Genomic DNA, 11,466 nt, shown 5'->3' with positions numbered 1-11,466 from the left:
CTGGAGGGGGTGACAGAGATAGGGAGGGGGTGTAGGGGGCTGGAGGGCGTTAGGGGGCTGGAGGAGGTGACAGAGATAGGGAGGGGGTATAGGGACTGGAGGAGGTGACATAGATAGGGAGGGAGTGTAGGGGCTGGAGGAGGTAATAGAGATAGGGAGGGGGTGTAGGGACTGGAGGAAGTAATAGAGATAGGGAGGGGGTGTAGGGGCTGGAGGAGATGACCGTGATAGGGAGGGGTTGTATGGGCTGGAGGAGATGACAGTGATAGGGACGGGGTGTAGATGTGGGAGGAGGTGACAGAGATGGGGAAAGGGCGTAGGATGCAGAAAAGGTGACAGAGATAGGGAGAGGCTGGAGGAGCTGGCAGGGTAAGGAGTGTAAAGTGGGTTAAAGTCGATCAGCCATAGACGCTAGATACAGTGGTACTGAGGAGCTAAACGCTAGTTCCAGCTCCTGACTCCCTGTCATGTTGCTTTGCCATGTCTGACTGCGATCTGGCTGCCCAGATCATGTTGATAATTCACAGACCACTTCCTCCATAGCCAGATTTTTCCTGTGCCTGAGAAGGCATAAGATCTGGGATTGAGTCACTTAGGCCCAACACTGTTCTCAGGCTGTGAGGTCAGGTATCCTCATAATGGTAAGGGCTGTTGGCAGCCAGTCTGGGAGATGGGGAGTGTCTGGGTGACAGACAACTGGATTTTATGGGTACGACTGCTTAAATATCCGACAACAGAATGTGAAGAATTCAGTGAGGAGGACATCTGTTAAGGTCCTTGAGTGCATGTGATGGGGAGAGATTGTGCGAAAGAGAGTTGGCATTACAGCCGACCTGACAGGAAAGAAAAGTCAGAATGCAACAGCCCCTTTTTAATCAGCAATTTCCCGCTACCAACACTTTGGATGCCTTGAGGGTTGTCATGATTTAAATACAAGTTTTACTTTCCCTTTGTATGCTATTTGGAAGGGTTGAGGAGAGCCTGGATACCTTTATTTTGTTGATGTACAAATCCCCCTTTCATAAAGTACAAGGCAGTTCTAAGACCTGGCTTTGTACAGTGCTGTCTTGCCTTGTTTTTACCGTAACCGTATGGACTAATTCAATCAGAGCTGAGTTTCTCTTTAATATTTTCAATTTCAAAGGAGCTCCTGATCTGGAGATTAAATCCATGCACATGTCAGTCCTTGTAGATTCAATGGACTGGGATAAATTACAGCCAACTTCACAAAGCCGAGCTGCCCTTGTACTCTCAGGAGGGCAATGCACATCTGGGTACTGCGGATCGCTGATCAAAATAACAAATTATATAAAAAGCTAGCTGAACATGGCCCAGCAATGGTCTGGCACTATGTTAGGGTCATACATTTTCTTGCATTTTTCAGTTGTTTGGGACTTTTTTTTTTACATGGGTCTGTTGGCCACCACAGGCAAAGTGGATACTGACAACGAATATTCTCAAATCCCCCCAGAAAGCGCACAACTAGAGACAGAGGAGTGTTGATGCTTTCAAATCTGGGGTTGGGAGGGGACTGAAGAAAGGCACTGGTCCCAAATAGACAGGAGATTTGTTTTGATTCATTTCTCTCAACGGGATACAGTTGGATCCCCAGGCACATCTGTCACAAGGACAGGGGAGCTCTCTTTTGTGTCCTGGGTCAGAATTTACAGAATTCATCCCTCAAGCAGACCCATCAAAAACAGATTAACTGAATTATAGAATCCCTACAGCGTGGAAGCAGGCCATTTGGCCCATCAAGTTCTCAACAACCCTCCGAAGAGCATCCCACCCAAACCCAATCCCACTACCCTAATTCTGTAACCCTGAATTTCCTATGGCTAATTCACCTAGACACTATGGGGCAATTTAGCATGGCCAATCCACCCTAACCTGCACATCTTTGGACTGTGGGACAAAACTGGAGCACCCAGAGGAAACCCACGCAGACACAGGGAGAATGTGCAAATTCCATACAGACAGTTGCCCAAGGGTGGAATCGAACCTGGGTCCCTGGTGCCGTGAGGCAGCAGTGCTAACGCTCCCCTAGTTCTTTGTAAGATTGCCAATGCATTTCAGATATGTATTGGAGCAGTTTGAGATGGGATTAAACTTTGATTTTAACTGCAATACTTATCTGTTAGCTGCTCGGATGTATGTAATGGATTCTGAAGGGATAGACTTATCATATTATCCTTCCGCTGGGGACTAGTTGGGCAGGAAATAAGTTTTAATAAAAACTGTTTATGCAGGAAAGATCCTGTCAGTGAAATGTTGTGTGATTCAGCTTCCTGCTGTGCTGAGAGAGGAGCCACTGATCAGTCAGTCTGCTACCTACTGTCAGGGTGGTACAGGGAGGAGACTGGTACGGGGGGTGGGGGTGGTAGGCTTGCGGAGGAAGGGGAGGCATTAGGATCAGGATCAGGCCTGGACTTTGATGAATTGCTTTATGGCCAATGTCAATTCACTGAAACCCTTGACTAGACATCTCCACTGTCAGAGAACAAGAATTGAAGGGGTAAAGGAAGTAGGAGTCCTCCTGAAACAAATACTTTCCAATCGTCTCGAAAGATCACTCAAAGGGAGAAATGAAGAGTCTCGGAGCCTCAGAAGGATTGAGTCTCCTGTAAGCTGCATCCCCATAATCAGATGCTGCCAGACCTGCTGAGCTTTTCCAGCAATTTCTATTTTTGTTTCTGATTTTCAGTCCTTTTGGTTTTTATCTCCATAATCTTTAGTGTGCTATTTTAGAAATCCCTGCACATGGGGAGCTACTGAAAAATGCCTGGTCAGCAAGGATATCTGGGGAATGTTTCGAAGGAAATGAGGCAGCAAAACCTCCTCCTTGACGACCCTAAGGTTTACATTAGAGAGCGTGCACTAAAGAATCCAAACACGGATAGATGGGGGAATTTGGTTCTGCTTTCCCTGAAGAAGAGACAGTGAGAGGAGATTTAATTGAGACGTTCAAAATCACGAGAGCTCTGGACAAGAGTACATAAGGAAGGAAAAAGAAATGTTCCCATTGTTAGAAAGATAATTAAGGTAACTAACAAAGAAGAAATGGCGACATGGAGAACAGCCCTTCTTATGCAGTGAGGGGTTGGGATCTGGACTGTGCTGCCTGAGAATGTGGCGGGGGCAGGTTGAATTGAGAGGGATTCAGCTAGTTTAGCTGGGAAGGAAAAACTTGTGGGGAAAGGGCAGAGGTGTGGCATGAGGTAGATTCCTTCTATGGTGGGGTTTGGGGTGGAGGAACAGCACAGACACAACTGCTTGAATGGCCACCTTCAGTGGCAGGACCTTTGGTACTCAAATTGCTGGTGTGTAACCTGACACCATCCACAGTGCAGCAGGATCTTGCTGAGCATTTCTGAAGAAGGCCCGAAACGTCAGCCTTCCTGCTCCTCTCATGCTGCTTGGCCTGCTGTGTTTATCCGGCTCTACACCTTGTTATCTCAGGATCTTGCTGAGCATTGTGCTGGTTCTGTCTGGGCTGTGGCTCCACAGGTGGATCTGCTCGTTCTCAGTCGGGACGAGGTGCCACCCAAGCTACAAGGAATGAACTGGCACCCCTGGAGCCCCCTCAGGTTTGCGTTAGGTGGTCACCTCAAGGCTGGTACTCCAGAATGACTGGCTGAGGCAGTGTTGTTGTTGTGGGAAGGTCATCCCACTGACTCCATTAAGAACAGGAAGCAGCCATTCAGCCCTTTGGGCCTGTACTATCAAGTAGTTGAGTAGCTAGGAGGCCTTGGGAAGACCCTGTCAGCTCGAGTAATATACCCAGTAGAACATCAGGACAAGAGGAAACAGCTAGCGATCTGATAGAGCCAGGCCACTGAAGAGAATGAGCAGTAGCAGCTGGTGAGAAAGGGAATCCTGATATGCTGGAGTCAGTTTGAATGACATTCTCTACCTCCCCAGAACAACAGGGATATTAACCAAATGGAACTTGTGCTTATTTGAAGTGGCTGTTGCTGGGTGGGATGGATCAGTAACTTTAAAGGCTCCATTCTAAATTTGCTTGCATCTTAACTGGAATCTCCTTTAAAAACAAAAGATATTTTTGACTGCCACTTACTAACCATCAGAGTTGTCACTTCCCAGTCCTTATGGGACTCATTGCCTCGCTTCCACTTCTTTTCAATTGTTAATTCTTTCAGTGAGATCCTCAGAGTGCTTTGCATATTGGGAGAAAGGGGAGCAATATTTCCCAGTGTTTACTGAGCAATGGTCGGCTACTTTTGGGGTGTGTGTGTGTGTGTGCACATGGGCACTGGTGTTGCTGCCAATCTATATGCAGGCACCTGGGCACTGTGGAGCCAGTCAGGCTCTGTATAGACATGGACATTGGGCTGTCAGCCAAGCTGTGTACAGGCACATGGGTACAGGTGTGCCAGCTGTATTGTGTGTGGGTGTTGGGGTGCCAGCAGCTTTGTTTAGGGAGGTAAAAGGACTGATTGAGTCCAGGATGGGGCTGAATGTACAAGGATAGTATGAAGATTGTGGTGAGCAGCTTTATTGCACTCTGATCTGAAAATGCTGGTTATGACATTGTCTTCCGACTGTCTTTCAGGGCTCTATGTATTCGCTCACCCTGAAATGCCTTATCAGCCTATCCACATTGATCCTGCTGGGACTCATCATCGCCTACCATGCCAGGGAAGTCCAGGTAGGCACTAACTGCTGGGAGTTCATGGTCCTTTTTCATCACTGAATTTGAGATGGTCTGTTGACCTGGCATGGATTTTAATCCTGAAAAGTGTGAGGTGCTGCATTTTGGGAAGACTGAAAAGGCAAGGGAGTACACGTTGGATGGTGGGACCCTAGGGAGTACAGAGTCTCAGAGGGATCTTGGTGTGCAAGCCTCACAGATCCTTGAAAGCAGCAGGACAGGCAGATAAGGTGGTTAGGCAGCGTATGGGATACTTGCCTTTATTAATCAAGGCACTGAATACAAAAGCTAAGCAGGTTGGACAGACGAGCTCTATATAACATTAGTCGGACCACAGCTGGAGTACTGTGTGCAATTCTGGTCCCCGCACTCTAGGAAGGATGTGATTGCACTGGAGAGGGTTTGGAGGAGATTCATCAGGGTATTGCCTGGGCTAGAGGGATTCCGCGATGAAGAGAGATAAGGCTGGCATTGTTTTCATTAGAGTAGAGAAGGCTGGGGGAAGGGATCTGATTGAGGGGTGTAAAATTATTTTAAGGTAAGGTGCAGGAGGTTTAGAAGGGATAGGAGGAAAAGGTGTTCACCCAGATAGTGATGGGTATCTGAACTCACTGCCCAAAAGAGGTGGAAACCCTCAAGACATGTCAAAAATATTTGGATGAACACTTTGAAATACCATCGCACGCAATGCTGTAGGCCAGGTCCTGGGAAATGGGATTAGAATAGGTGGATGTTTGATGACTGGCGCAGACACATTGGACCAAATGGCCTCTTTCTGTGCTGCAAAAACTCCATGACACTCCAACTAGGCCAGGTGCCCTCCAAAGGTCCCCCTGCCCAAACCCTGAATCCAGATCTTTTCCTAGTCCCTTTCCCTACCTGCCTCATGTTCTCGCTGAGTCCACCTTGTTCATGAGAGGCCCTATACTTACCACGCTGCTGGAAGCACCTATCTCCTCTTGTTGGTTTCCATGTTAACTACAGAACCCTCCCCTTGGGCTACTGCCTTTTTCTTTCCAAACTGCTGTCATTTCCCTCTCAAACAGCCCAACCTTTGAGGTCTATGAGTACGGGAATTTGAGAAGGCCCAAAGCTCTGATGCGATAAGACTGCTACCCAGCTCACCATGCTGTGTCTCCAGCCCACACTGGCTCCCAGTCTGGCAGTGCCTTGATGTTTAAATCCTCACCTTTCTTTTGAAATCCTTCTCCTGTTTCCATGTTGATAACCATCTTTAATTCTGGCCTGATACACACCGGATGGCTATGCCTTCAGCTTTCTGGGATCCTGAACTCTGCATCTTAAATCGCTCCAGTTCTTTTCTTTCTTTCTCTATCTCCTTTCTTTCTCTTTCCGTCATACTTTCTCCTCTCTATGTCCTAGATGCTCCTTTAAAAACTCTCTGTTTGATCGAGTTTTTGGCCATCTGTCCCAATGTGACTCGTCAAACTGTGTTTGATGATTACTCCTGTGAAGAGCTTGGTTATATTATTGCTTTTAAGAGCCGCATAAATGCGAGGCGTTGTTTGTATCTGCTGTCAGCATCAGACACTCCCACAGCACGGGGTTAAACACACAGTAAAGTTTCCAAGAAGGGTCTAGACCGGAAACGTCAGCTTTCCTGCTCCTCTGATGCTGCTTGGCCTGCTGTGTTCATCCAGCTGTACACCTTGTTATATCAAAGTTTCCTTTACTTTTTTCAACTGAAAGTAAAGCTCTCTCAACACTGTCCCTCATCAAACAAGGAATAGCGTGGAATTGGATACAAAGTAAAGCTTCCTCTGCACTCTTCCCCCATCAAGCACTCCCAGGATAGGGACAGCATGGGGTTAGATACAGCGTAATGCTCTCTGTACACCGTCCCCGCGTCAAACACTCACAGGACAGGGACAGCACAGGGTTAGATACAGTGTAAAGCTCCCTGTACATCTGGTTTTGGAATGTTTGTTGGGGGATAAGGGCACTTGTGGTTTTGTTAGAAATAGTGTGGAATGATCTTTTTGGACCCAGTTGGGAATGTTTTTTGCCTTGATCTGAGGATGGTGTGCTTGACAATGCAGCAATCCCTAACGTCTGCCCAGAGTTTGCAGTCGATGCGTTAGTCAGGTGCCATCACCTCCTGACTCAGACTGGAGACAGTGATCCATTGAACCACATCTGAAAAAAAGCCACTGGTGTGGGAAGTGAGCTGGTCCGCAGCAATCTGGAGCAGGGTAGTGGATTAGAGTGATCTGGCAGATTGGAATGTGTACTCATGGGTGGGAATGGAAAGTGAGTTGGCCAAATTCTTTGCTTGGTTGCAGTGGGCATGCTTCCAGAACTATCGGCATGGCTCAGAAGGAATTTTGCAGGCTTTCAAAGTGGGGTGTTCAGTCCCTGATGGTGTGAGGATCCCATATCTGAGCTCTCAGTTTAGCTTGTATTCATTCGGACATAGGATGAGGTGTCACTGGATTGGGCTAGCATTTATCACCTATCTTTAATTGCCCCTGAGAAGGTGAGGGTGAGCTGCCTTCTTAAACCACTGTAGTCCATGTGGTGTAGACAGACTCACAATGTCATTAAGGGAGGGAGTTCCAGGATTTTGACCCAGTGACACTGAAGGAACAGCAGCTTTAGTTTCAAGTCACGATGGTGAGTGGATTGGAGGGGAACATGTGAGCATTCCCATATCTTTGCTGCACTTGTCTTTCTCGGTGATAGAGGTGATGGGTTTGGAAGGTGTTGTTGAAGGAGCACTGAAGCTTACTGCAGTGCAACTTGTAGATGGTACACACTGCTACTACTCTGCACTGGTGGTGGAGACAGTAGATCTTGAAGGTAGTGGATTGGGTGCCAGTCATGTGGACTGCTTTGTCCCTGATGGTGTCGAGCTTCTTGAGTGTTATTGGAGCTGCCCCCATCCAGGCAAGTGGGGAGTATTCCATCACACCCCTGACTTGTGCCTTGTCAATGGTGGACAGGCTTTGGGAGATGAGTTACTAGTTGCAGGATTCCCAGGTTCTGACCTGCTCGTGTAGTCACTGTATTGACATGGCTGGCCCAGTTCAGTTTCTGGTCAATGGTAACCCGCAGTATATTGATATAGGGGTGATTGACTGATGGTAATGCCATTGTATGTCAAGTGGTGATACTTAGATTCTCTGTTGTTGGAAATGATCATTGCCTGACATTTTTGTGGCACAACTGTTACTTGCCTGGATATTGTCCAGATGTTGTTGCATTTGAACATGGACTGCTTCAGTATCTGAGGAATGGCGAATGGTGCTGAACATTGTGCAATCATCAGTGAACATTCCCACTTCTGACGTTATGATGGAGGGAAGGTCATTGATGAAGCAGCTGAAGATGGTTGGGCCTCTAGGACACTACCCTGAGGAACTCCTGCAGGGATGTCCTGGAGCTGAGATGACTGACCTCCAACAACCACAACCATCTTCCTTTGTGTTAGGTATAACTCCAATCCAGCAGAGTTTTCCCTCAGATTCCCATTAATTGTAGTGTTGCTAGGCACCATTATGCCATTCTAAATCAAATGCCATCCTGATGTCAAGGGAGTTCAACTCCTGGTCCATTGAGGTCAAGAACTGAATGGTCCTGGCAGAACTCAAACTGAGTAACAGTGAGCAGACTGTTGCTAAACAAGTGTTGCTTGATAGCACTGTCAATGTACAGTCCTCTTCCCATCATGCCGCCCCCCACAAAAAAAAGATAATGCTGAGGATCAAGGGTAGGCTGATAGTTGGTAATTGGTTGGGTTGGATTTGTCTTGGTTTTTGTGATCAGGACATACCTGGGCAACTTTCCACATTGTCAGGTAGATGCCAGTGTTGTAATGCACAGAAAAGCTTGGCTAGGGGTGCAGCAAGTTCTGGAGCACAGGTCTTCAGTCCTATTGCCAGAATGTTGTCAGGGCCCATAGCCTTTGCAGTATCCAGTGTCCCCAACTGTTTCTTGATACCTCGTGAAATGAATTGAATTAGCCGATAGCTGGCATCTGTAATGCTGGGGACCACTGGAGGAGGTGAGATGGATCATCCACTCGGCAGGTCTGGCTGAAGATTGCGGCGAATGCTTCAGCCTTGTCTTTTGCACTGATGTGCTGGGCTCTTCCATCATTGAGGAAGGGGATATTGGTGGAGAATCCAATTCCTGTTAATTGTTCAGTTGTGCCCCCATCATTGACAACTGGATGTGACAGTGCTGTTCTGACAGCTTGGTTCTGATCTGTTCATTATGAGATTACTTAGCTCAGACTATACTTGCTGTTCATGCTGTTTGGCATGCAAGTAATCCTGTTTGGTAGCTTCACCAGGTTGGCACCTCATTTTTAGGTATGCCTGATGCTGCTGTTGGCATGCCGTCCTGCACTCTGTTGAACCAGGGTTGATCCTCTGCTTGATGGTATTGGATGTGTGAGGGATATGCCAGGCCACGGGGTTACAGACTGTGCTGGAGTACAATTCTGTTGCTGCTGTCCCTGTCCCTGGGAGAGTTTGATGGGGGGTGCAGTGTAGAGGAAACTTTACTCTGTATCTAACCTCATGCTGTCCCTTTCCTGGGGCTGGGGTTGGTGGTTGCTGCACAGTATTGGGTTTATTACTCCCATAAACCAGGCCAACTTCTCTCCTGAGGAAAGGAAACTTAAAAGTCCCCAAGGGAGGATATTCTTCAATAATATCAATGCTCACAGTCAATCTGCGAGAAGAACACTTTAATATTTAATCTTTCTCTGCTGTTCCTGTGAAGTATTTTATTAATGGAATAATAACTAAACTTCAATTCATCACCATTTTGGCTCAGTCTTGGTCACCTTTCTTAGGGAAAGAACTCAGTGCCCTTGAGAGCTCTGGGAAAGCACTGAAGATTGTTCCACATAATAGGAATTCAGCTCTCTGGAAAAGTTTCATTGCTGATTTTTCTTTTATAAAGTGTAGACTTTAAACTGAAATGCTCAAGGTTGAATGGAGACTGCCTTGTTCTGTGTTCACCATTGTTTTCTTAAACCATCATCCATATTCCAGCATCCTTGCGTTACCAGAATCAGGTCATCTCCTCTCCCTCACCACCTCTCCCGCTCCACTGTCAGTACCCATCTGATTGTTTCTATCTTGGGCTGACCATCTCATTTCCATTTCTCAGTCCTTCTAAGTCTGCTTCCATTTTATCTCTTCCATCAAACATTCCCAGTACAAGGACAGCACAGGGTTAGATAAGGAATAACACCCTCTCTACACTGTCCCCCCATCAAACACACCCGGGACAGGAAACACACAGGTTTAGATATAGAGTAAAGCACCTCTACACTGGCCCCTATTCAACAGTCCCAGGACAAGGACAGCACGGGGTTAGATACAGGGTAAAGCTCTCTCTACACGGTCCCCCCCATCAAACACTCCCATGACAGGAAAGGCACAGGTTTAGATATAGAGTAAAGCTCCCCCTGCGCTGTCAACCATGAAACCATCCAGGATACGGATAGCAAGGGGTTAGATACAAAACAAAAACCTCCTCTACTTTTTGAAACTGAAAGTTAAGTTCCCTTGACACTGTCCCCATCAAACAGGGACAGCAAGACATTAGATACAAGTTAAAGCTGTCTTTACACTGTCCCCATCAAACACTCCCAGGGACTCTGATTAAATGCTTACTTCTGGCTAAGGGATCTGTAGGGTGTGGGAAGGGTGTGCCTGACTCTGATTTGTACGATCCCTCTCCTCCCTTTCCAACTGGATCTCCTTACATCCCCAAGCAGATCCCACCGCTGTGACAGATCTCAGTGTCAGAGTTATGCAGTGAGAACTCCACTCCCGAACTTTCCTGCCTCTGTTGTCAGGAAGCACCTGGGATATCAGGATCAGATTGTCACATCCCTATTGATTCAGCTGCTTCCTTAAGCAGACCCAATCTTTGGTATCATGTAGCCACAATTTGTGATCAGTCAGCCATGAATCAATTTTGTACCTCTGTCTCTTGCCTTGGAGTCAGAAGATTGAGGAATCTATTTCCACCAAAGGAACCTGATAATCGAGGCTAACTCTAGTGCAGTACTATTGCACTGTCAGAAATTTGCCTTTAGAATGAGATTTTAAACTGAAGTTCCACTTGCCTTCTCATAATGACAGAGAAGATCCCACAGCTACTATTTTGAAGAAGACTGATGAATTCATCCTGGTGTTCCAGAGTCATTATTTATCTCTCTAACAAGCATTACTAAGAACTAAAGATGATCTTTGTATTATTGCATTGCTGTAATGGGAGTGTGCCATGTGTAAATTGGCGGCCTGGTTCTCTACATTGCAATGGTAGCTACACTTAATAAATATTTAGTTCTTGGTAAAATACTTCAGTTATCCCAGCATTGTGAAAGACAATCAATCTTTCAAACAGAACCTTTTCCACCTTCTGTAATCTCAATAATCACTTGCCCTCAATGGGATTTTGCTTTTCGCTGGGTTTCTGAACTGAAGTGAACCTCTTTTCACCGTGAATACATGCTTTTTCTTCCCTGTCTCCATTAATGTTTATAGAATCAAAGAGGCATACAGTGTTATACGGAGGCTGCACAGCCCCTTAAGCCTTTGCTAACCATTCCAAAGAGCTGTCCAGTTTGATCCACTTATTCTGCACTTATCCTGTAGCCCTTCTTCAACACTGCAAAAAGTAACTGAGGTGCAGTTCAGGACTGACCTCAAACTGAAGGATTTCATTACCCCCACCCTGATTAAACACTGACCCTGTATAGTGACACAGTGAGTGACCCTTACCCTGCTGAATAAACACTGACCCTGTAC

The 11,466-nt window shown here is 46.6% G+C and overlaps 1 protein-coding gene across 1 annotated transcript in view; it reads left to right on the top strand.

Annotated features, from left to right (window-relative positions):
- The window catches only part of LOC109912768 (potassium intermediate/small conductance calcium-activated channel, subfamily N, member 3), a 72,083-nt gene that overhangs the window by 9,632 nt on the left and 50,985 nt on the right, over window positions 1-11,466 (top strand). Inside the window, exon 2 of the mRNA XM_048620452.1 lies at window positions 4,574-4,669. Coding sequence (XP_048476409.1) covers window positions 4,574-4,669 — 96 coding nt within the window. The remainder of the gene's footprint in view (window positions 1-4,573; window positions 4,670-11,466) is intronic.

Source organism: Rhincodon typus, chromosome 46 (genome assembly GCF_021869965.1).
Source record: "Rhincodon typus isolate 14 chromosome 46, sRhiTyp1.1, whole genome shotgun sequence".
Taxonomy (NCBI): Eukaryota; Metazoa; Chordata; class Chondrichthyes; order Orectolobiformes; family Rhincodontidae; genus Rhincodon; species Rhincodon typus.
Note: the sequence above shows the minus strand (reverse complement) of the source record. Positions and strands in the feature narration are given on the sequence as shown.